This window comes from Aotus nancymaae, unplaced genomic scaffold (genome assembly GCF_030222135.1).
Source record: "Aotus nancymaae isolate 86718 unplaced genomic scaffold, 86718_ANA_hifiasm-v0.15.2.pri h1tg000049l, whole genome shotgun sequence".
NCBI classification, from domain to species: Eukaryota; Metazoa; Chordata; class Mammalia; order Primates; family Aotidae; genus Aotus; species Aotus nancymaae.
The window spans coordinates 27,624,986-27,649,829 of NW_026988463.1; the positions used below are offsets into that span (position 1 = coordinate 27,624,986).

Below are 24,844 nucleotides of genomic sequence, written 5' to 3' on the forward strand. Positions count from 1 at the left end.
AGCCGGAGGTGGGAGCTGCGGAAGACCCGGGATCCACGGGAGGCGGCGGTGAGTGGCGCTTGCGGGAGGGCAAGGAGTGGCTGCAGAGGGCGGGGGGAGGGTGGGGGAGCCGGGGCGGGGGGGGAGGCGGGGAAGGAAACATCTGAACCTTCTGGTCCGGGGCCGGGGGAGACCGCTGGGCGGGGACGCGAGGAGGGAGGGGGCGTCTGTGGGCGGGACCTCCCGGGATTGGAGTGAAGGGGGTATCTGCTTGACAGTGGATCCCTGGGGATTTAGGCTGAGTTCAGAAATGCTCCATCTCGGGCCGCCCCTGTCTGAGCGGAGCTTTGCGGCGCCGAAGCTCACAGGGGAAGCAGAAGCCTCGCCCGGCGTCTGATTGGCGGAACCACGCTGTAGGATTCTTTCCGCAGGGATCCAGTCTAGGGGATCTGGTGGGAGGGAGGGTAGTCGATGTGTGGAATATTGCTTTGGAGTCCTCGGCCACTCGCTAGGAGTGGAGTAGGATCACAGAGGGATCCAGCGGAAATAGCCTCCCAGGACCGGGATCCCCGTGGATCCATCCCGGGGGATTTCGGGGCATAATTTGCAGGGACAAAGGCCTCAAGAGGCTGGGACCGTGGGAGAACTGGGGCCGCTGCAGTCCGGGTTCTGGCGGCAGGTGCCGGGCAGGGCGCGAGTGATCCGCTGATCGAGGCGGTGGCAGCGGGAGGACACCCGCTCCGGGCGGCCGGCCAGGGGCGCCCTTTCGCGCCCCAGGGCTATGGTCGCTGGACTACGGGGAGCTTCGGGCGGACCATGAAGGGCGGAGCCCCGGGGAAGGGGCTAGCCCTCACCCCCCGCTCCCCCCTTGCCCCAGGCCTCAGCCTGGGATCCCCCAGGGAACCCCCGGAGCCGCCGCTTCTCCCATGGACTTGCCCGGGGACTCCAGGTGAGAGGGCACCCCGCCCGCCTGTCTTGAGCCTGGGAGATGGGGATCCTGGCGGCCGTGCCGGGAAACTACAGAGCCAGCGACAGGTTCGGGCGACCGTCCTCTGCTTCTTTCACCCTCCAGCCCGCCTGGCCAGCCGCGTCTGTGCCGCCAGCCTCTGACTCGAGCATTATGGGGAGCCACGAGCCCGAAACGGCAGAGGCTGCAGCCCCCGGCAGCCCCTTCTCCCCTAGAAAAGGCCACTCGGCGGGTCCTGGCCGTGGTGCTGGAAGATGTCATGGCTGTTCGAATGGTGAGCCCCCTGAACCAAGAGACCCTCTATTGCCTCATGCCTTTCCTCACTACCAAACTCGGGCCAGATCCCTACTGAGGATAACTGAAGTCCAAATCCATCATTCTTGTACCCATCCCTCAGGCAACCTCCCTCATGCTAGAGTCCTGCTTGGCTCCCACTTACTCCAACCTAGAATTGGGCAGTGCCTGTTTCCCCCACCAACCTTTCTGGGCTGGAACCACATCCCTGCAACTCTGAGAAACTCTTCTGCTTTCTTTCTTTCTTTTTTTTTTTTCTCTTTCTTTCTTTCTTTTTTTTTTTTTTTTTTTTAGAGACAGGGTCTTGCTATGTTGCACAAGCTGGTCTCAAACTGGCATCAAGCGATCTTCCCATCTCTGCCTCCCAAAATGCTGGGATTACAGGCGTGAGCCATGGCGCCGGGCCGAAACTCTCTGCTTTCTTCCCAGCCCAGCCTCCTTAGGAAGCAGGCTGAGGTCTTTGACTGCACTGCACAGATAAGAAAAACCGAGGCCCAAAAAAGGCAGTGACCACTCTAGCTCACCCTGTCTTTTTCATTTCTTTAAATAGTGTGGGTGAGATTACCCAGGTCCCACACCTGCAGCTTAGGACTCTTAATATCTGGCCCCTAATTCAGTCCAATTCATCTCTTCTCTGGGGATCCGCGTGAATTCTAGCCCTATCTCTGTCATGTTTGTGGCTCAGGGCACTGTTAGGCACAGGGAGACCTTACCCAGTCCAACCTCATTCCATCACCTTGCTCTTGACACCTCTTTCTCTCCCAGGTCCCCATGGTGCCCCCAAAGGAGACCTCCATCCCACGGCACCAGAGCTACCATCAGGATCCTGTCCACAGGCAGCCGACTGCCTTGCCACCCCGGCAGGCCATGTGGTCCTCGCAGGCCAGGTGAGCATGGCAGGATGGGAGTAAACCAGGGACCCAATTGAGCCCTTCTAATCTTCCTGTTCCCTCACTAGGCCTCCCGACCCTCTGCATTTGTGCCGCGAGCCCTTGAGCCGAGTCCACCGGACCTCTTCCACCCTGAGGCAGCGATCAAAGACAACCCCTGGCCCAGAGGAGGGCCCTTCACAAAAGGTGGACCGGGCCCCCCAGCCCACCCTGGTGGTGATGCTGGAAGACATCAGTCCTAGACCCCCAGCTGAGGTATGGGAACTGAGGGTACGAATGTCAGGGGTTCTGCTGGGTTCCAGCATGGATAGAATAAGGGTGGGAGGCCTGAGTCTCAGTTGGATTTTTCTCGGACTGAGGAGGATGGCATTTTAGGTTGCAGACACTGCCTGAGCAAAGACATCTTTGGCCTGAACCCAAGCAGGTATCTGGGAACTGAAAGAGTCAGGATGTGGGGCACTAAGGAGGCTTCCCTGCCTCGCCAGAAACATTCCCTATTTTTATCCAGGGCTTCATTGATGAGACCCCCAACTTCATCATCCCAGCACAAAGGTGAGAGGGCTGGAGAAGGGATTATCAAAGGATCCAGGCAACAGCCATCATCCAGGTAGCCAGAGCTAGGGGCATCGGGACTGACTGATCCAGTCCTTCTTTGTGGCATTTTTTTTTTCTTTTTTTTTTTAAGACAGGGTTTCACCATGTTGCCCAGGCTGGTCTTAAACTCCTGACCTCAGGTGATCCACCCGCCTCGGCCTCCCAAAGTGCTGAGATTACAGGTGTGAGCCACCATGCCCGGCCATTGTGACATTTTTAAAAGCCTTAAGGGGCCAGGCACGCTCACGGCCTGTAATGCCAGCACTTTAGGAGGCCGAGGCAGGAGAATTACTTGAGCCCAGGAGGTTGAGGCCAGCCTGGGCAACATAGTGAGACCCTGTCTCTACAAAAACATTGTTTTATTATTTATTTATTTATTTGTTTATGAGATGGAGCTTTTGCTCTGTTGCCCAGGCTGGAGTGCAATGGTGCCATCTCGGTCACTGCAACCTCTGCCTCCTGGGTTCAAGTGATTCTCCTGCCGCAGCCTCCTGAGTAGCTGGTATTACAGGTGTCTGCCACCACACCTGGCTAATTTTTGTATTTTTAGTAGAGTTGAGGTTTCACCATGTTGGTCAGGCTGGTCTCGAACTCCTGACATTAGGTGATCCACCCACCTCGGGCTCCCAAAGTGCTTGGATTACAGGCATGTGTCACCACGCCCAGCCAAAATATTGTTTTAAATTAGTTGGATGTGGTGGCCCATGCCTTTGGTTCTAGCCACTTGCAAGGCTTGAGGTGGGAGGATTGCCTGAGCCCAGGAGTTTGAGGCTGCAGTGAGTCAATATGGTGCCACTGCCCTCCAGCCTGGGCCACAGAGCAAGACTCTGTCTCAAAAAAAAAAGAAGAAGAAGAAGAAGAAGAAGAAGACTTAAGGGGCAGAGAAGTTGCTGGCTCAGGTGGAATCCCTGGAAGTTCCCCTAGCCTTTACCTTGCCCTTCACCCCAGAGCTGAGCCCATGAGGATAGTTCACCAGCCAATGCCTTCACCCGGGGACCTAGAACCCCCATTCCAGCCATCTACTCTGCCTGCAGACTCTCCGGAGAGCCCACCATCAGGTAAGGAACTCGGGTAGAGGTGGGATGAGACTTGGGGGTCTGGAACATCCTAGTTGAGCTTAGAAGTGTCAGGTACAGAGGTGGGGGTGGGGCTTAACCCCTCCCAGTGCAGAGCTTGGTATATGAAGGTGGGGTGTCAATGTCAGAGGCTTGAAGTTCAATTCCTAAATGCAGAATTTAGTGTTTTAGGGGTGGGTTCATTCCCCTGTGCACAAAGTTGAGCATGGGGGGAGGGGCTGAGGCTACTGAGGAGGGGCTGAGACACTGCAGCCAAGGAATGCCCACCTGTGACCCTCTCCTTTCCTCAGCCCCAGATCCTGCTCTGGAGCTCCCATCCACCCCACCACCGTCCAGCCTTTTACGCCCCCGCCTCAGTCCCTGGGGCTTGGCCCCTCTCTTCCGTTCTGTCCGCTCCAAGCTGGAGAGTTTTGCTGACATCTTCCTCACGCCCAACAAAACTCCACAGCCCCCGCCCCCGTCCCCCCCCATGAAGCTGGAGTTGAAGATCGCCATCTCAGAGGCTGAGCAGTCTGGGGCTGCTGAGGGCACTGCGTCTATCAGCCCCCGGCCCCCCATCCGCCAGTGGCGGGCTCAGGACCACAATACCCCAGCATCTCTCCCTAAGCCCTCTCTGGGCCGAAGCTACTCCTGCCCTGATCTGGGGCCCCCTGGCTCTGGTACCTGCACCTGGCCACCTGCTCCACCTCAACCAAGCCGGCCACGGCCACGGCGGCACACTGTGGGTGGTGGGGAAATGGCCCGAACCCCGCGACCCCCTCGGCCCTGTCTCCGGAAAGAGGTCTTCCCTCTCGGAGGAGTGGGAGCCTCCCCTTCTCTCGCCACATCTTGCTCGTCCACGGCATCCACTTCCTCCTTCTCCGAACCAGCAGAACCCAGGTAGTGCTCTCAAAAAACCCCTCTCAAAGCCCGGCCGCAGCCTGGGCCCAGTCTCCTTCCCTGAGTATCCAGCGGGCAGGAGACCGGGATAACGCAGTGAATCTTGTTTGTCCCTGAGCCTTGACATTCTTGGCAGGTTGGGTTCAACCAAAGGGAAGGAGCCAAGAGCCTCAAAGGACCAGGTGCTTTCAGAGCCTGAGACCAAGGTAGGCATGAAGATCGGGGGGAAGAGACCCCTGGGGGCCTGAGCCCATTTCACTCTTTCACCTTCTGCCCATTTTTGCAGACCATGGGAAAGGTTTCTCGATTCAGAATACGCAGAACACCAGCCCGTCCTCAGCTAAACCTTACACCAATGGGACTGCCTCGACCAATCAGGTGAGGGGCTCATTGGGCATTGAGCCATCTTGGCCAAACATGCAGTCTCATGTCCCCTGAAGTATGACTTCGTCTCCTCTCAGGGAGCACAGTCCAGCCTGGAGAATTCAGTTCAGTGTGGGCATGGTTTGTGCTCAGAATTGCCTGTCTGTCTTATGTAGCACTCCTGGCCCTGACATGTCCCAGAAACTGAAATACAGACCAGGACTTACCTGTCCCTTCAGGCCCCACTGGCTCAAGGCTTCTCAGTGGCCTCTGCTCTTCGCTCACAGGTTGAACAAGAAGGAGTTCAGCTTGGAAGAAATTTATACCAACAAGAATTACCAGTCACCCACAACTAAGAGGTGAGACACTTGAAAGGCTTGAGGGTGGCAGAGGGAAGCTGGAGCTGTGGGGCACGCTGATAACCAGCTCCTCTCCCTGCCCTCGTCCAGGACCTTTGAGACCATCTTCGAGGAACCCCGGGAGCGCAATGGGACTCTGATTTTCACCAGCTCGAGGAAGCTCCGTCGGGCTGTGGAATTTCGAGACAGCAGCCTTCCTCGATCGCGACGGCCGTCCCGTGGGGTCCGGGCTGCAGGGGGCAGGACTGTTCCTCCCAATGTGGCCCCCAGCCCTGATGTGGGCCCCCTGCTGCAGCAGCGGCTGGAGGAGCTAGACGCCTTGCTTCTGGAGGAAGAAACTGTAGATCGGGAGTAGCTCTATTGGACCTAGGTGCTCCATCTGTTTGTCATCCATCCTGAAGGGACGGGAAACCTCCCAGGCCGTTATATTTTTTTCTCTATATTTCTAGTAAAGGTTTCGATATGTTTCTGATTCTTTTGTGTCTCTAGCTGAGTTCAAGATTGATTTGGCAGTACTACCTGATGTTTCTACGTTGGCCCCCAAGGTCTGGGAACTGGGGCTGGTGCCAGGGATGGTGACGGGTTGGGTGACGGGTTGGGCACAGGGTACAGGGAAGGTGGAGTGGTCATCTGCTAATTTTTTTGTTTGTTTTTGAGACAGAGTCTCGCTCTGTCATCAGGCGCCAGGCTGGAGTGCAGTGGCACGATCTCGGCTCATTGCAACCTCTGCCTACTGGGTTCAGGCAATGCTGTCTCAGCCTCCCGAGTAGCTGGGACTACAGGCACGCGCCACCATGCCCAGCCAATTTTGTATTTTAGTAGAGATGGGGTTTCACCATGTTAGTCAGGATGGTCTTTATCTCTTGACCTCCTGATCCACCCACCTCAGCCTCTCAAAGTGCTGGGATTACAGGCGTGAGCCACCGTGCCCAGCCCCATTGGCTAATTTTTTTGTATTTTTAGTAGAGATAGGGTCTTACCATGTTAGCCAGGATGGTCTCCATCTCCTGACGTCGTGATCCACCAACCTCAGCCTCCCAAAGTGCTGGGCTTATAGGCGTGAGCTACCATGCCCGGCCCTATTTAGTTTTATTTTTTTGACAGAGTTTCACTCGTCACCCATGCTGGAGTGCAATGGCACGATCTTGGCTCACTACAACCTCCGCCTCCCAGGTTCAAGCGATTCTCCTGCCTCAGACTCCTGAATAGCTGAGATTACAGGTGCCTGCTACCACAATGCACGGCTAATTTTTGTATTTTTAGTAAAGATGAGGTTTCACCATGTTGGCCAGGCTGGTCTCCAACTCCTGACCTCAAGTGATCTGCCCGCTTCAGTTCTGTAAATGCTGGAATTACAGGCATGAGCCACCATGCCCAGTCTACAGATACTCTTTTGATTAGAGAATTCTCCTCTGTGGAGGGACACTTCTGAATCAGTGCCAGATGATACTGTGACCCTAGATCCTGGTCTGGATTCTCCTAATTCATTTATATCAAGGAGACTGAGAGGTCTATAATGGGCCAAGCCCTTGAAGATCAAAATGGCCCTGAATTCCTGCTAACATGCAGGCCAGGACCTGCTGCTGGATTTAAGAGCTACAGGTAGGCCAGGTGTGGTGGCTCATGCCTATAATCCCAGCACTTTGGGAGGCCGAGGCCGGTGAATCAGGAGGCTAGGAGTTCGAGACGAGCCTGGCCAACATAGTGAAACCCCATCTCCACTAAAAATACAAAAATTAGCCAGGTGTGGTGATGCACACCTGTAATCCTGGCTCCTGGGGAGGCTGAGGCAGGAAAATCACTTGAACCGGAGAGGCAGAGGTTGCAGTAAGCTGAGATCGCGGCACTGCACTCCAACCTGGGGAACAGAGCCAGATCCTATCTCAAAAAAAAAAAAAAAAGGTAAAGTAAAAAAAAGAGCTAAGGGTAATGGGGTGTAATGTAGCACTCAGGACGACTGTCACAGGTGCTTGACCTGCACATGTCCCTACAACAGGGAATCAGTCATTTTATGGATGAGAAAGCAAGGCAGGCATGTCATCGAGCTGTCCACTTTTAAAACGGTAACCCGGGAAACCGGAGGCCAGAAATGGCTTTCTTTTTTTTTTTTTTAAGCCAGTCACACTGAGCACTGAGGTGCATCTTTCATAACTCAGAGGCATCACAGGGCAGTGTTAGACATGGCTAGGAGACTACCAGCCTGTGTGTGCGCACATTCCCGTCCATCCCCGTAAAATGGGGCCGGCAGCATCACCTTCGTGGAATTATTACCAAACGAAGTCACTAACGCGGAGAAGCGCTCGGTTCACAAGTGCAAGGCGTTTTCGAGTTGCTAGCGCTCGGGGACAGCTGCCAGCAGCCGCACCTGGAAGGGTAGCGGGACGCGGCTGCCAGTCCCTGCGACCGGCGCTGGAACAGCATGCGGCCGCTCCGGCCACCCCACGCCGCGGAACAACCCGGGAGTCGCCAGACGGACGGTGGCCGCGCCACGCGCGTGCGCGAGACGCCAGGCGGTCTGTGGGCCGCGCCGAGGGGCGGAAAGGCAGTGACGACTCAACTAGCTCTGGAACCTCCAACTCGCGCAGCCGCGCGCCTCCCGGCGGCCAACTGCCTCCAACGCCTTGCCTCCGCGTCTCCGCCCCTTCCCTCGACGCCATCAGGAGACGGACCAATAAGTGAACAGCAGGAAGAGGCGGGGCCCTGCGGGGACCGCCCCAAACACCTACTTCTAACCAGTCGAGTCACAAGACTGGGGGGAGGGAGGAGCCAATCTGACGTAACCCAATCCAATATTTGAGGGCGGTTACATACACCCACACCCTCGAGTTTGGCTCCGCCCCTCACCTTGGCGTAGCCCTCTCAGCCTATCAGCGACTGCGCCCGTGGAGGGTGAGGGGGAAGGGGGCGTAGGGTGGGAGGAGGCCGAGAGAGGAAGGAGGCGTAGGCTGAGGAGGAAGAGGGAGGAGGGGCAGGGAAGTCCTGGCGGAGGAAGCGTCCCCAAGACTCCAACGGAGACAATAGGAGTTTGCGCTGGAGCTCCCCCGCTGCCCATCGGCCGTTCCGGACCCCCTAAGGCCCAAGTCGGACAGAGACGGAGGAAAGGAGGAAGAGACTTTTATGTCGGCGGACAGAGAAGCTGTACCCGTCACCATTGCCTCATATCCGGGGCCTTGGAGGGCTGGCCCCGTGGCCCCGCCCCTCCGCGCGCCTTTCATGGCGACCGGAGGCGGAGACTGGAGGAGCTGGGCCCGGAGGAGGTCCCTTTAAATCTCCTTAAAGGGGTGGCCACTGAATTCGGCGGACTCGAACGCCAACCTTAAAGGGGAAGCCGCCGAACAGACGCTGACAAATTGAGAACTGTGCCGTTGGGAGAACTGGGACGAGTGGGGTTTTTCTTTACCTCCTCCTCCCCCACACGCAAGAAGTCCTTTAAATACAGCTTAAAGGGGAAGTGGCCTCTGGTGCAGGACTAGAAACTACGAGCCTTTAAAGGGACGGTCTGCTGTTTGAAGGACCCTGGACTCCTTAAAGGGGTGGCCTCTTTGAGCCGGAGGACTTTGAGACACTTTTAAAGGGGAGGTCTGCGATTCGGGGCGAGCTTTCGGCCCCTTTTAAAGGGGTGGCCCTTCCTCCTCTTCGGGGAGACTTGCCTCGACCCCTGGCAGGGGGCGGCCACAGCACTAGGCCGCTGGACATTGTCGGGTCGTCTTAAAGGGGCCGGGGTCTGTACAACTTGGGGCCTCGCCTTAAAGGGACGGCTGCCCCGTTTTCGCCGTCGCGGCCCCGCCGAGCCCGCAGGGGGGGCCCTCGGGCTTGTCGCCCCGGGGGCGGCGCCGGTTCCCCGGGCCGTGGCCTTGGGGCAAGCTTGGGGCCAGCAGATCCGGCTTTAAAGGGGAAGCCGTGGCCCTCTCGTCCCTGTGCAGCCGCCAGCGTCGCGCCTGCGACCCCGGGCCTGCGGACAGGCTGCTTCGGGCCCCGCCGCCTCCGGATGCGGCGCTGAGGGCGGTCGCCATGGAGACGGCAGCGGCCGCGGCCCCGGGCCCGGGCTGGGCAGCTGAGGGGGAGCGGCGGCGGCGGCGTTGCTCGCGCCGAGACCGAGACCGGGAGCAGCGGCGCCGCCGAGGTCCAGGAGGCGACGCACCCCGGGCCCTGTTGGCCGCCCCGCGCGGCTCCTCGTCCTCGTCGTCGCCGCCGCCGCCCGCCAGGCCTTGGTCATCAGCTTCGTCTGGAGAGCGGCCCGGGGGCCCGAGACGCCGGCGGCCCCGTCCCAGACCTCGACCCCCGCGACCTCGAGCTCGGAAGCGGCCTGCGGGCTCGGGCAGCCGCGGGGAGGAAGAGGAGGAGGAGGAGGAGGGGGGCGCAGACGACGGGGAAGCCGAGGAGGAGCCTGAGGAGGAGGAAGAGGAGGAGGAGGACTTGATCGATGGCTTCGCTATCGCCAGCTTCGCCAGCCTCGAGGCCTTGCAGGTGGGGCCTAATGGGGATGGGGGGCTCTGGGGGTTTCCGAGGGGCAGCGAGGAGGGTGCAATGCCCGGAGTGGGTGGAGTTGAGGGGGAATGCTGGCACCCCAAACCAGAGCAACCGGCTCCTCTGGCCAGGCCTCTGCCCCGCCCTTGGGTGGGAGGAGGTAGAACTCGTCTCCAGGGACCCGGTTTCCCGGCCCAAAGGGCACTTGGGCAGCCTGGTCACTCCTAGAGGAGTTGGGAGCTTGCCCCTTTCCATCCACCTCAGCCCCACCTCCTCCTCCACAGAAGGATGCATCTCTTCAGCCCCCAGAGCGACTGGAACATCGGCTGAAGCATTCTGGGAAGCGGAAGAGGGGAGGCTCCAGTGGGGCCACCGGGGAGCCAGGGGACAGTTCTGATCGGGAGCCCGGCCGGCCCCCTGGGGATCGGGCCCGAAAATGGCCCAATAAGCGGAGAAGAAAAGAGGTGAGTTTGTCCTTTAAAACTCTTTAGGCAGAATGTATTTCCCACGGCCCCGTTTTTCGTTAGTAATCCCACTACCCCTTGTAAACAGTGACTCCAGTTTCTTAAGGGCAAAGAGGCAAGCAGGGCAAATTTGAGCCCTCACCCTCATCTGGGTCTGACAAAGGCCTGTCTACAGTCAGGTGCACCTAGTTTTGCCTGGTTTTGTGTTTACTTCAAATGTGTTGATAATTCAGAGAGACGTCAAAGGGACTTAGTTGGGTCATAAATTAACTGTGGTCCCTGCCCTTCCTCAAGGTGGTGGCAGTCCAGCGAGAAAGAAATAGTCAGCAAGCAAACACCTAGACCTTAACTTGAGAAGCTACAGAAGGCAAAGATGGGGAGAGATGCTACAGAAACCCACATGAGGAAGCCGTCGTGCTGCCTGGGGGATGGGAGGAGAGTTGTGGTTGGGGAAAGCCCCCTAGGATGTCTTAGTCAGGTCCTGATGTATAGTCAGAAATTTGCTAAGAAAAGACATGGGGAAAAGTTGTTTTGGGCAACAGCACGAAGACTTGAGGATCTGGTGTATTTAGGAAATGGCGAGAGCACTGGGACATGGGTGGGCAGTGGCGGGAGAGGCAGCTGGAAGGACAGGCTGAGAGTAGATCCTGGAGGCCATGAGTGCCCTGCTGGGAGCTGCAACTTTCCCAGCCGCCTCAGCAGCCGCCTCCCTCACCTCTGGACTCTGGTCTTCCTCAGGCGTCCTCCCGTCACTCTCTGGAAGCTGGATACATAGTAAGTGCCATCCACCTGTCCTGGCCCCTCCCCTCTTCACCCCCGGCCTCTTCCCTCTCGTGACGCCTCTGTCTTTCCTTCTCCCCAGTGTGACGCGGAAAGTGATCTGGACGAGAGGGTGAGTGGGGCTAGAACTTGGGTGGGCAGTGTCACTGCTTGTAAAAGGGACTGCAGCATTAAGGCCTTCTACGTGCAGCAGACAGCCTTCCCTTGAGTAGGAAACATGGTTTAGCTTGAGCCTGGATTAGGTTTTTGGGAGGAAGAGGGGTGGATTGGGAAGATAAATGGCTTTTTTTTTTTTTTTTTTTGATGACTAGGGCTAGCTGATCGAGGAATGGAAGGTCCATGCCTTGGTGTGTACCATCCTTTCCAAAGCTTTCAGGCTACTGCTGGTTCTCCACAGAAACCCAGAGTGGCTGTGGTGGCACTGAAATGGGCCTTCTGCCGGCCATCAGCCCTGCTCTTAGAATGAAGATCTTATAGATTCAAGTCTGACCAGAGACCACAGATAAAGTAGTGAGAACACTAAACCATTGTAATCAGTGTAGGGACTCAGCCCAGAAAGGTGTGTTTGAGTTTATCCTTAGGGGCAATTTGCTTGTTGTGTGATAATGTGTCCTAGAAGGTAATGCTCTATCCAATGGGCCCATGTAAGTAACAAACCCACGTGTGTAACCCATGTGTGTCTTGTTTTTGTTTCAAAAGTTGGCTAAACAGGACTGTGGTGAACCAGAGGGTTCTCGTCCATCTTGTTCATCCATCTATCTCCATCTTAGCTAGTTGGGGCTGATTGTTGCCACAAGAACAGAGGGCCCATTCTTGAGGGAATCTGCAAACCTGGGTTTTAATGAGGAATCTCCAGATTCTTAAATATCTGCAGTTGGTTTAAAACTTTTACTAACACTTGTGGATCAAATACATCTGTAAGCCAGGGAGGCCTGTGGGCCAGCAGCTAGTGACCTTTGGCGTTTCGGTTTGGTTTGCCTGCTTCTCTGCGCTGCCTCCATTGGGCTCAGCTGCTCCACTCTGCTCTTTCTCCAGGTTTAGCCCCCTCTAGACCCCAGTCTTTGATGGATCTCAGCTAAACTGAAGGAACAGACTTGCTACTACCACCAGTTCCTGGCAGCCTCCAGAGGCTATTTGGCCTTCCTGGGTGGAGGCCTGGCCTGCCCACAGCCTAACCCTGTCGCTTGCGCTTCTTCCCCAGGTCTCCGATGATGACCTCGACCCATCCTTTACTGTCTCAACCAGCAAAGGTTGGTCCCAAGGGATGGGGCTGGAGGCACGGGAGGGAAGTGGGTAAGCATGAGCCTCAACTGAGCGTGTCTGCCATCCTATCCTACAGCCTCGGGCCCCCACGGCGCCTTCAATGGGAACTGTGAAGCAAAACTCTCCGTGGTCCCTAAAGTGTCGGGCCTGGAGCGGAGCCAAGAACAGCCCCCAGGGCCCGACCCGCTGCTAGTGCCTTTCCCCCCAAAGGAACCACCGCCTCCACCAGTCCCTCGGCCTCCTGTCTCACCCCCTGCACCCCTGCCGGCCACCCCCAGTCTGCCACCCCCACCCCAGCCCCAGCTGCAGCTTCGGGTCTCGCCCTTTGGCCTCCGCACTTCTCCCTATGGCAGCAGCCTGGACCTCAGCACTGGCAGGTGAGTGGTCTGAGGGTTTGATGCGGTCCAGAAGGGCCAGGTCAGTTTGGTGCCAACCCTTGCTTTCTGTGGTGGGAACACAGGATGGTACCTGTGGGGTGTGACTTGAAAAAGGATTCTGAGGCTGAAAACTTTGAGAAACTTAAACAAATGGAAAGGGATGACTGCAGGACTTTTTTGAGTCCGTTATACATTCCCATGCAGGGGAATCCAGGCTGTGCTGTTTCTCAGTTGTATTTGCTGGTGAAAAGTTTTTCTCAGGCACATCTGCTTGGAATAACGTTCTTTGAACATACTTTGGGAAATGCTGACATGATGGTTAAGAGTGCTGGCTTTGGTGTCAGACCCAGATTCAAATTCTTGCTCTGACGCTTCCTGGCTGTGTGATTTTTGACAAGTCGCTTAACCCCTCTGAGCCTCGATCTCCTCTTTTTGTCAAATGGAATAATCATGGTACTTTCATTCTAAAGTTGTTGTGAGGAATAACTATGAGTGAATGCAGTGTTTCCCAAAGTGTGTATATTCAGCATATATGGGATGATTTCAGGTCTTATGTGAGTAAACTTTAAAAAATAGTCATGAGGTAGCTTTTGTGAGCTTTAGAAAGTGAGTGTCATGCCTCAGCCCCTTGATTTCACACATGATTGCTTAGGGGGAGGCCAAGTAAAAAAAAGAAAGTAGCTGAGTTGAGTTCTCAAAAGAAGCCAGTGGTGCAGTTCAGATGCTCTGCTGGGCAGCAGTGGGGAAGGCAGCATGGAATGTTGGAGACTTGCATTAGCTTTTAAAGCAGGTGCCAGCACTTGGCCTACAGCAGGTGCTCACCGCAGGGTAAGAATTGTTGACACTTATTATTGATGCTCTCACTGTTACTTTTGTCACCACCATTGTCATTGTTGTTATTATTGAGAAAACTAAGGCTCAGAGAGGGGCAGTGACTTGCTCAAGGTCACCCAGGGCATTCATGGCAAGATGGGCCTAGAATTCAGGTCTCCTGACTCCCAGGCCAGGCCAGTGTGGTGCTGCTTCCACTGTTGTAGGGTGGGACCCCAGGTGGCTTGTTCTAATTAAGCGTCAACATGAATGATCTGTTCTGTGCTATGGTTGAGTCAGAAAGGGAAAGTCATCTGGCCAGAGATGGCAGAGGCAGCTGTGTGGACGCAGAGACCTAGACAGGGAGAAGTGGGGGTTGCTGGGTGTGGGAGGCACCTCAGTCTGAGGATGGGTTCCCTGGCGGGGGGATTTCTGGGGCCGGGTTCTGCCACCTCCCATGTTGGAGAACCAGGGTCACGGTATCACCCAGGCATCTGACCCCCTCCTGTCAGAGCTGGCACCTCCCAACCCCTCACTCATCTCCCCACTTCTCTCCCCAGCTCTTCACGGCCGCCCCCCAAGGCCCCGGCCCCTCCCGTGGCTCAGCCTCCCCCCTCATCATCCTCTTCGTCCTCCTCTTCCTCATCTGCCTCCTCCTCGTCCGCGCAGCTCACCCACCGGCCCCCGACGCCCTCACTGCCCCTGCCTTTGTCCACCCACAGCTTTCCCCCTCCCGGGCTGCGGCCCCCCCCACCACCCCACCACCCCTCCTTGTTCTCCCCTGGCCCCACCCTGCCCCCACCCCCACCCCTGCTGCAGGTGCCAGGGCACCCTGGGGCCTCAGCCGCTAACGCCCTTTCTGGTGAGTTTGGGGTCCTGGCCGGGGGGTGGGGGGCCATGGCCCTGGGCTCGGGCCCAGTTGGCTTTGGGGCACCTGGGCCTCAGCAGACAGCAGGGCTTGAGGAGGGAGTGGCTCAAGGCCAGAGGGAAGGCAGTCACCTGGGCCCAAGGAGGCTGATGTGGCGACAGTATTAAAGCCTTCTCCCCTCCCCTCCCACAGAGCAGGACCTGATCGGCCAGGACCTGAACTCTCGCTACCTGAATGCCCAGGGTGGCCCTGAGGTGGTGGGGGCAGGGGGCTCGGCCCGGCCCCTGGCCTTCCAGTTCCACCAGCACAACCACCAGCACCAGCACACCCACCAGCACACCCACCAGCACTTCACCCCTTATCCCCCGGGCCTGCTGCCACCCCATGGCCCCCACATGGTGAGCTCCTCATTGGGCCGGTGATGAGGCTCAGAGGCCTCAGGGGAGGGCATGGCTTCCGGGGGAAGGCCCAGGTCTCTGGCTGGCAGCTTATTCTTCCCTTCTCTTCCCTAGTTTGAGAAATATCCAGGAAAGATGGAAGGCCTTTTCCGACATAATGTGAGTGTGCGTGTGTGTGTGGGGTATGTGGTGTGGACGTGGATGCGTCCATGTATGTGGCCCTGACTGCTGGGGTTCAGTCTTCAGCCCAAAAGCAAGAGCCTTGAACCTGGGACAGCTCCCTGGGGGGCTTAGGGTGGAGCCCCGTGGACCGGAGGGAGACGACTTGGGCTGCACCTCCACCCCCACCTGGACTAGTTCCCTTCTCTCCGCAGCCGTATGCGGCCTTCCCTCCCGCAGTGCCCGGGCTGCCTCCAGGCCTCCCGCCGGCCGTCTCCTTTGGCTCCCTGCAGGGGGCCTTCCAGCCCAAGGTGAGCTACCAATCGAGACACTACCACTGCCTGCCACCTTGACAAACCCAGACACCCTCCTCCCATTCCCCAAAGCCATGCCCATCCTCTTGCCCTGCCCTGCTGCACCCAGGTTTCTCCAAAGCCACGCTCCCTCCCTGCTCCATGTCCCAGCTTGGTTCTGGACCCCTTTGTGCTCGGTGCCAGCTCTCCTGTCTGATCCCTCCACTCCCCTTTCCCAGAGCACGAACCCTGAGCTGCCACCACGACTGGGGCCGGTGCCAAGCGGGCTCCCCCAGAAGGGGACACAGGTGAGGGGGCCAGGGCAGGTCCTGGGGAAGCTTGAAGGTGTGTTGTGGGGAGAGCAGAACTGACTTGAGGAGAGTGAACTACTGATTCCTTCCTTGAATACACAATTGGGTGTTCTGGGTGTCTAATGAGAGGGAATTTGTGTAAATAACTGACTTTCCCAGGCATGAGGAATGAGAGTTTCATGAGCTTGTCCCAGGAATAAGATGATTAGGACAGTGGTTTTTATAGGGGTTTTCAAACTTTTTAAGTCACAAAACACTTTTTTTCCAGATGACATTGTATCAGGAAGCCCTATTTGGAAAACAAAAGATAAAAGCTGCCCATTGGTGAAGTGAGGAGAGCCAGAGCCTCCCTCCCCTTAGCACTTGTAGCAGCTTAGACCCCAGGGCTGCGGGAGCACTGTGAAACCAAGGACCAATTTCCTACAGGGGAGACTAGGCCAGAGGTTTTCCAACTTCCTTCAAAGGCATTTTTCCTAAAGAAACCTTAAACAGACCGAGATAGTCTAAAGCTGGTAATAGGAGAGCTTCTCTGAGAAACCTGTCCTGCCTGCCCCCTCACCACCCACAGCCTCCCAGCAGGGCACCTCCCTGGGGCCTGGTTCAGAAACCTTGTGCTGGAGGAGAGATGCCCAGAGTGGGAGAGATGGGGAAAGGAGCTTGGGCCTGAGCAGGAAGGGTTTGAGGGAGTTGCAGAGTCTCAGGCATGTGGGTGGGTAAGTGGAGGCTGTGGAGATGGAGGCACCTGGCCCAGGACTCCAGTCTGAGTCGCCTCCCATCTCTCTTTTGCCATCCCCAGATCCCCGACCATTTCCGGCCACCTTTGAGGGTGAGTTGTGTCAGGACCTCAGGCTGCATGAAGCTGGGGGCTGGTGTCAGGGTATTTGGCTAAGGGAGGGTCTTGCTTGGGAACAAGTGAGAAGCCCAAAACCTGGAGACAACCAGGTGTGGAACAGCAGACAGTGAGGGCTTTCAAGTCACAGACCTGGGCTCAGATGGAACTGGCCATGGGACCTTGGGCAAGACAGTTGATCTCTCTGAGCCTCAGTTTCCTAGACTGTAAAATGAACCTAGTCATCCCTCGGTTGTAGGGATGATGAGTTAGGGATGTTTTGTGGCGAGGCTGGGCCCAGAGCCAGGCCTGGAGTGGGTGACGAGTGAACGTTCTTTCCTTCCCTTTCCCTTTGGTCATCCTTCTGGGGCGGCAGAAACCAGGGAAGTGGTGTGCCATGCACGTGCGTGTGGCTTACATGATCCTGAGACACCAGGAGAAAATGAAGGTACTGGGGCCGGAGGGCTGGGGAGAGTGGGTCTCAGAGTCAGGGGAGGTCTGAGTTCTGGGCGTCAGCCCTCAACAGAGCTCAGCAGAATCTTGGCCAGAAACATTCTCTCCTGTCCTCCGTCACTGCTAAAGTCCTATGGCTGGCACCTTAGTTCTCTGGCTCATTAGGGGGCTGCTCAGAGAAGGCGCCAAGAGAGGCAGAAGATAGGCATCCAAGCCCCATCTGGGTGCCAGCCAGCCTTTGGAGGAGAACCAGGGGTGAGAGAGCAAGAGGAGGACCAGACCAGCTCCTCATGTCCTGCCCCTCTCCCTGTGTCCCACGCAGGGTGACTCCCACAAGCTTGACTTTCGGAACGACCTCCTGCCCTGCCTTCCGGGGCCCTATGGGGCCCTGCCCCCTGGGCAGGAGCTCTCCCACCCGGCCTCCCTCTTCACTGCGACTGGTGAGTCTGGCCAGCCCCCTTGGGCCTTAGGTTCCCTATCTATAGCCCAAGGCCCAGCTCGTGCCCACTCAGCCTCATCAGAATCTCCCACCTCTCTGCCCCAGGTGCCGTCCACGCTGCAGCCAACCCTTTCACGGCAGCTCCCGGGGCCCACGGACCCTTCCTGAGCCCCAGCACCCACATTGGTAAGAGCCAAGGGCATGTTGGGCAACCCAGGCTTTGTCCCTCACTTCCAGGAGATGGAAATCAGACCCAGCAGGTAGCTGGAATGCGGGATAGACCTTGTTCCACTTGCTTAGTGACCTTGGGCAGGTTATTCTACCCCCTCTGAGCCTTGATTTCCTCATCTGTAAAATGAGTAGGGAAGGGCAGGGCAACTTCAGTCTCTGCCAGCTGCAGCCCTGTATCCAAGTGGCCAGGGGCAGGGGCAGTACGCCACCTGGGAGTGGAAGGTGGGGGGGATGGGGCCAGCCTAGAGGAGAGCATGGCTACTGACTCCTAGGATCTTGGCAGGCGTCTTGGGGAGGTTTCACCTGGGTTTGGGTGGACAAGGAGGAGTTGAGCCTAGTGGCTTGGAGAATGGTGTTCCTGGCTGGGGACATGGTGGCGTTCCGGTGGCGGGATAGGTTAGTTATTCTGTCTGGCTGTGTGATGCATGCATGAAGTTAGGGTCAGGTCGGGAAGGGCCCTGCATGTCAGGTGGGAGGAAGCCAACCTGGTCTTCAGGCAAGTGGCTTGCCATGGAGCAGAGATCTGCTGTGATGGGTCCAGCCGGCTGGTGTGGGGCAGTGGGGGATAAGAGTGTGACATTGTGTCATGGAGGCCCTGGGTTGGTACCACTCCCTGGCTAGATGACCACTGGCAAGTCATTTCACCTCTCTGAGCCTGTTTCATCATCTTCAAGTGGGCATGATCCTAACCATCTCTTGGGATTTTCGTGAGGTTAACTGACAAGGTGCTTGTCAAAGCTCAACGCCTTCCTGGCCCAAGGAAGTGCTTAGCACACGGCTGCTGAAAGCAGGCAGCTGAGGGCTCCGGGCACCGGTTCTGCCTCTGCCCGGCCAGGCCTCGTGCGTGCTCAACACTGGCTGCCTAGTGCTCTGACCAACCCCCTTTCCTCCCACAGATCCCTTTGGGCGTCCCACAAGCTTCGCCTCCTTGGCTGCCCTCTCCAACGGGGCCTTTGGAGGCCTGGGCAGCCCCACATTCAGTGAGTATGGGCGCGGTGGGGTGAGGGGCTGCGGCTGTGGATGACCTGGCAGGAGGCCTGAATGGGGCCTCCCACTCCTGGCCCCTGTCACTCTCTGCTTCACCCTCTGTCCAGACTCCGGCGCCGTCTTTGCCCAGAAAGAAAGCCCAGGGGCCCCACCAGCCTTCGCCACCCCTCCGGACCCATGGGGCCGCCTGCACCGCAGTCCTCTGGCCTTTCCTGCCTGGGTCCGACCCCCTGAGGCCGCCCGGACTCCAGGCTCAGACAAGGAGCGGCCTGTGGAGCGGAGGGAGCCCTCCCTCACCAAGGAGGAGAAGGACAGGTGCGCCTCCCACCTACCCCACCCCTACCCCACCCTCAGCCTCTGTTGCCCTTGGAGAACTTCATTCTCTCCCCACACCTGCCCTCCAGGGACCTCCCCTTCTCACGGCCCCAGCTCCGAGTTTCTCCTGCTACTCCCAAGGCCCGGGCTGGCGAGGAGGGGCCTCGGCCAGCCAAGGAATCCGTGCGGGTAAAGGAAGAGCGGAAGGAGGAGGCTGCTGCCGCCGCCGCTGCCGCCGCTGCTGCCGCCGCCGCTGCCGCTGCCGCCGCAGCAGCCACTGGGCCCCAGGGCCTTCATCTGCTGTTTGAGAGGCCCCGGCCACCCCCGTTTCTGGGCCCTAGCCCATCAGAGCGCTGTACTGGCTTCCTGGAGCCAACCTGGTTGGCTGCACCGCCACGCCTGGCAAGGCCACCCCGGTTCTATGAGGCGGGTGAGGAGCTGACTGGACCCGGGGCCGTGGCCGCTGCCCGCCTCTACGGTCTGGAACCTGCTCACCCCTTGCTCTACAGCCGCTTGGCTCCTCCACCACCACCTGCTGCAGCCCCAGGAACCCCTCACCTTCTCAGCAAGACCCCACCGGGCGCCCTTTTAGGGGCACCACCTCCACTTGTGCCCGCCCCCCGGCCCAGTTCCCCACCTAGGGGCCCTGGCCCAGCTCGGGCTGACAGGTGAGGGGAGGGGAGGGGCTGGGGCAAAGCTCCATCTCCCCTTCCTTTAACCAGGTCCTAGGGCTGAGGTTTTAAGCCAGGGCTAGAGGGCAAAGGTCATAACCTCACCAGCCACCTCTGAGGTCATGGAACCTGGGAACAGAAGCCTCAACCCCCACGAGACCAAGCATCACGTGGAGTTGTGGGGTCACTGGGAGAGCAGAGGTCACAGCCTCTAGAGAGGGAGAGGGGCGTGTGCATGGGAGTGTGGCCCATCTCGGGGGCCATGAGGCCTCATGAAGTGCACCTTTGCCCCTCTAAGGGCCTCTAGGCCCTGGGCCTGCCTCCCCAAGGGCTCACTAAGCCAGAGGCCAAAGTGCCCCCTCCCCTTCACCTACACCCAAGTCCTCATGCCCTCCGAGGGCTGGGGGAGGAGGGGCTCAACGAAGGGGGGTTCCATGTACATATTTATCACCCCTTTCACATAGCCCCCAGACCTTTTGTACATTTTTACAGGGGTGCCCCTCCCAACAGTCCCCTTCCTGGTTAATTAAATCCTCAGACTGGTGCTGTGTTCCTAGCCTCTGGCCTCTCTGTGGGGGAGGGGGGACTGCAGGCAGAAGTGCCGGGAGGGGTCAGGCAGGCTTCTCCCTGGAAAGGTGGGGCCAGCAGGAGATGACCAACATGGGGCAGGACCTAGGGACCTGTGCTGGAGGGAAGGGCAGAAGTTTCTTGCTTGGTTGACAGCCCTGGTCCCCCCTACTGTTCCCATTCACTCTGCCCCCAGCCCCAAAGGCTCAGCCTCTTAAGTCTCAGACTCCACCACTTCTTAATGGCTCAGTCCCCCTTACCCCATTTCCAAGTGCCCCCAGGACTCCTGGGCCCTGCTTCCCTGAACTCTGTTCTCCAAAACCCTGCCCCAGGCTAAGGGTGGCCAGAGACGGTCACCATGTACCACACACCAAAGAAGGGGGTCGGCCCAGGGGTGGGCGACACAGGCAGCTTCTTCGGCAGCCTCACGGCAGCAGCCCCAGCCTTCCCAAAGCAGCAGGCGCCTCCAGGCTGGGGCCCAACCTAGAAGGCAGGGGTCAATCTAACAAAACCATAACGTTGACTTTTTTCCCCGGTGGGGCTTATTCTGTAACATGACTTGCGGATATTTATATAAAAATGAGTGTTACAATGAGGCCCCGGGCTCTTCTTTGAGTGTGTGTGTGGTGGGGTGGACCGGGGTGGGTTGGGTGGGTTCTGGGGTCAGGGAGGGATGAGGACAGTGCTGTGCATATCTAGCCAAGGTTTTCCTTTCTCCCACCCACCTGGGCAAGTTGGTCTGCTACTTCCGGAGGGATGGGTTTGAGGGTTGAGCACTGAAGTTTTTCACATTATTTTTGTATAACCCAGGAATACATATTGTGTAAGATTCAAGCAACCTAGCAAGACACTGAGCAAAACATTAAATTTCACCTTCACCTGCCAACCTTCCCAAGTACCATCCCCTTCCGCAAGGTAACTGCTGTCAGTCATTCAGTGTGTATTCTTCAGGTCCTTTCTGTGTGTATACCACACATGTCTGCACAGGTAGAGTATGTTAAAAAAGATCTATAATTTAAATTTTCTTTTTGGTTTCTGTTAAGTAATACATAGTCATTATAAAATCATTCAAATACAGAGCATGGAGGGAAAGTGCCCCATCATCCCACCTCTTGAGGATAACTGCTGTTCATTGTTGGAGAAATTCCTCCAGTTACATTTTTACTACAGGCCACTGCAACAAAGCGAGGCACACGAACTTTTTCATTTCCTGGTGCATATAAACAACGGTTCCAGCCTGGTGCAGTAGCTCAAGTCTATAATCCCAGCACTTTGGGAGGCCGAGGCAGGTGAATCACCTGAGGTCAGGAGTTCGAGACCAGCCTGGTCAACATGGTGAAACCCCAACTCTACTAAAAATACAAAAATTAGCTGGGTGTGGTGTCATGCACCTCTGACGGTCCCAGCTACTCAGGAGGCTGAGGCAGGAGAATCGCTTGAACCCGGGAGGCAGAGGTTGTGGTGAGCTGAGATCGAGCCCCTACACTCCAGCCTGGGCAACAGAGGGAGACTGTCTCAAAAAAAAAAAAAAAAGTGTACAATAGTGTTATGTCTATGAAAACAGCGTACATACTTTTTTTTTTTTTTTGAGACAGTCTCCCTCTGTTGCCCAGGCTGGAGTGTAGTGGCTCAATCTCAGCTCACCACAACTTCCACCTCCTGGGTTCAAGCGATTCTCCTGCCTCAGCCTCCTGAGTACCTGGGATTACAGGTGCCCCCCGCCAACGACAACCACGCCTGGCTAATTTTTGTATTTTTTTGGTGTGGTGACTTGGATAATTTTCATATTTTTAGTACAGATGAAGTTCACCATGTTGGCCAAGCTGATTTTGAACTCCTGACCTCAGGTGATCCACTTGCCTCAGCCTCCCAAAGTGCTGGGATTACAGGTGTGAGCCACCACGCCCAGCCAATCTTGTCTTTTTCTTCTTTTTTTTTTTTTGAGATGGAGTCTTGCTCTGTAGCCCAAGCTGGAGTGTGGTGGCACAGTCTCGGCTCACTGCAACCTCTGCCTCCCTGGTCCCGATTCAAGCAATTCTCCTACCTCAGTCTCCCAAGTAGCTGAGATTACAGGCCCGAGCCACTATGCCCAGCTAATTTTTGTATTTTTTAGTAGAGACGAGGTTTCACCATGTTGACCAGTTTGGTCTTGAACTCCTGACCTCATGATCCGCCCTCCTCAGCCTCCCAAAGTGCTGGGATGACAGGCCTGAGCCACCTCGCCCGGCCCTTGTCTTTATTTTTAACATATATAAATTTTTTCTGATTCCATTTTTTCTTTTTTTGAGACGGAGTCTCATTCTTGCTTGTTGCCCAGGCTGGTCTTACGCTCCTGGCTCCAGTCGCCAGGCTGGCGTGCAGTGGCACAATCTCGGCTCACTGCCACCTCTGCCTCCCAGGTTCAAGCAATTATCCTGCCTAAGCCTCCCAAGTAGCTGGGACTACAGGCACGTGCCACCACACCCACCATACAAAATCTTTTTTATTTTTAGTAGAGATGGGGTTTCACCACGCCTAGCCATTATCTTGTCTTTATTAAAAAGAAAGAGGCCGGGCACGGTGGCCCACGCCTGTAATCCCAGCACTTTGGGTGGCTGAGGCGGGTGGATCACCTGAGGTCGGGAGTTCAAGACCAGCCTGGCCAGCATGGCGAAACCCCATCCCTACTAAAAATACAAAAATTATCTGGGCATAATGGCGGGTGCCTGTAATCTCAGCTACTCGGGAGTCTGAGGCAGGAGAATTGCTTGAAACCAGGAGGCGGCAGTTGCAGTGAGCCGAGATTGCCCCACTGCACTCCAGCCTGGGTGAAAGAGTGAAACTCCATCCAAAAAAAAGCACACTCTCTTTGTTCGAAGCATAATAAAATGAAGCACAATAGAATGAGACATATACCCGTATCTCTTTAAAGTATTTCAGAAAAATAGGATCCTGTGGAGTGTACTGTTTTGCAACTTTCTTTTTACCCTTAGCGTTATTCTTTGATGTAATCATTAAAAAGCAAGTCACACCAGGCGTGGCTCATGCCTGCAATCCCAGCACTTTGGGAGGCCAAGGTGGGTGGAGCATGACGTCAGGAGACTGAGACCAGCCTGGCCAACATGGTGAAACCCCTTATCTACTAAAAATACAAATCTTAGCCAGCTGTGGTGGTGGGCACCTGTAGTCCCAGCTACTCAGGAGGCTGAGGCAGGAGAAGCACTTGAACCTGGGAGGTGGAGGTTGCCGTGAGCCGAGATCGCACCACTGCACTACAGCCTGGGCAACAGAGCAAGAGTCTATCTAAAAACAAACAAACAAAAAACAAGTCACTACTAAGGTGGGCTGCTAGGGCTGGCCCCAACCTGAGCCCCTATAGAATTAATTGGATGGCATTATTTTAAGTATGCCTGCTTTTTTTCTTTTTTGAGACGGGGTCTCACTGTGTCACCCAGACTAGAGTGCAGTAGTGTGATTTCAGCTCACTGCAACCTCTGCCTCCTGGGCTCAAGCAGTCCTCCTGTCTCAGCCTCCTGAGTAGCTGGGACTATAGGCACGCACCACCACGCCCAGCTAATTTTTGTATTTTTTGTAGAATGGGATTTCGCCATGTTGCCCAGGCTGGTCTCAGACTCCTGGACTCAAGCCATCTACTCCCTCAGCCTCCCAAAGTCCTGGGATTACAGATGTCAGCCACTGCACCCAGCCTTGTTTTACTTTTGAGGCAGTTTCGTTCTGTTGCCCAGGCTAGAACGCAGTGGTAGGATCACAGATCACTTCAGCCTCGAACTCCCGTTCCCAAGTGATCCTCCTGCCTCAGTCTCCGGGGTAGCTGGAACTACAAGCCTGTGTCACCACACTTGGCTAGTTTTAAATTTTTGTAGAGACAGGTTTCTTGCTCTGTTGCCCAGTCTGGTCTCGAACTCCTGGCCCCAAGCAATCCTCCTGCCTCAACCTCCCAAAGCGCTGGGATTATAGGTGTGAGCCACTGTGCCTGGCTCATAAGTGTACCTGCTGCCTTAGGAAAAATGCAGCCAACATTCCCTGCCACCACCACACATACCCAGGACATGTGGGGAAGGCTCGAGCCTGGATTGCTCCAACAAAGTCAGAAACAGGTGACCAGAAGATGAAAGTTGGCTTGCAGAAAAGATTTCATGTGGAAATTCTTATTTTCAGCTTCTCTTGAAAAAATCAAAAAATGTATGGTCACTAGACCTGCTTACCCCATGGTTTTCCTTTGAGGTGGGGCATAATCTCACCAGATTGCCACGATCCCTCCACTCTGTTGCCTTGGAGTCGACCAGCACTATTCAGGCTACCTCTCTGGCCCCTACAAGCATTTGAGAGTGAAACCCAGTGAAATATTTTTTTCCTTCCTTCCTTCCCTCCCTTCCTTCCCTTTCTTTATCTTTCTTTCTTTTTTTTGAGATGGAGTCTTGCTCTGTTGCCCAGGGTGGAGTGCAATGGTGCGATCTCGTGTCACTGCAACCTCCGCCTCCCAGGTTCAAGCGATTCTGCTTCAGCCTCCCGAGTAGCTGGGACTACAAGCACCCGCCACCATGCTCAGCTAATTTTGTATTTTAGTAAAAACAGAGTTTCACCATGTTAGCCGAGATAGCTTCAATCTCCTGACCTGGTGATCCACCCGCCTTGTGCTGGGATTACAGGCATAAACCACCACGCCCGGCCTCTTTTTTTTTTTTTTTTTTTTTTAAGACGGAGTCTCACTTTGTTGCCTGGGCTGGAGTGCAGTGATGCAATCTCAGGTCACTGCAACCT

General features: G+C 56.3%; 2 protein-coding genes across 4 annotated transcripts; both read left to right on the forward strand.

Moving 5' to 3' along the window:
- The first annotated feature begins 304 nt into the window (after positions 1-304).
- Positions 305-5,873, forward strand: PRR14 (proline rich 14). 2 transcript variants are annotated; one of them, XM_012470014.3, is made up of 12 exons: positions 305-392; positions 857-928; positions 1,052-1,220; positions 2,006-2,127; positions 2,199-2,385; positions 2,639-2,682; positions 3,673-3,782; positions 4,091-4,679; positions 4,816-4,885; positions 4,966-5,057; positions 5,330-5,401; positions 5,492-5,873. In XM_012470014.3, exons 2-12 carry the CDS (start codon positions 906-908, stop codon positions 5,754-5,756), a joined length of 1,743 nt encoding a protein of 580 aa, XP_012325437.2. In that variant the 5' UTR covers positions 305-392; positions 857-905; the 3' UTR covers positions 5,757-5,873. The 2 variants fall into 2 exon arrangements, with proteins under 2 accessions (XP_012325437.2, XP_064218737.1); XM_064362667.1 differs by lacking the exons at positions 305-392; positions 857-928; positions 1,052-1,220; positions 2,006-2,127; positions 2,199-2,385 and having other exon boundaries at positions 2,396-2,682; positions 3,531-3,782.
- A 2,442-nt stretch (positions 5,874-8,315) lies between these two features.
- FBRS (fibrosin) lies at positions 8,316-20,679 on the forward strand. 2 transcript variants are annotated; one of them, XM_021676226.2, is made up of 18 exons: positions 8,316-9,868; positions 10,153-10,332; positions 11,071-11,106; positions 11,195-11,224; positions 12,314-12,362; positions 12,452-12,752; positions 14,123-14,424; positions 14,623-14,828; positions 14,943-14,987; positions 15,203-15,298; positions 15,520-15,588; positions 16,388-16,417; positions 16,797-16,868; positions 17,196-17,313; positions 17,418-17,498; positions 18,440-18,523; positions 18,638-18,845; positions 18,935-20,679. In XM_021676226.2, the coding sequence occupies exons 1-18, from the start codon at positions 9,413-9,415 to the stop codon at positions 19,515-19,517; spliced, it is 2,946 nt and encodes a 981-aa protein (XP_021531901.2). In that variant the 5' UTR covers positions 8,316-9,412; the 3' UTR covers positions 19,518-20,679. The 2 variants fall into 2 exon arrangements, with proteins under 2 accessions (XP_021531901.2, XP_064218738.1); XM_064362668.1 differs by lacking the exons at positions 11,071-11,106; positions 11,195-11,224 and having other exon boundaries at positions 9,738-9,868; positions 18,935-19,789.
- Positions 20,680-24,844: the final 4,165 nt, after the last annotated feature.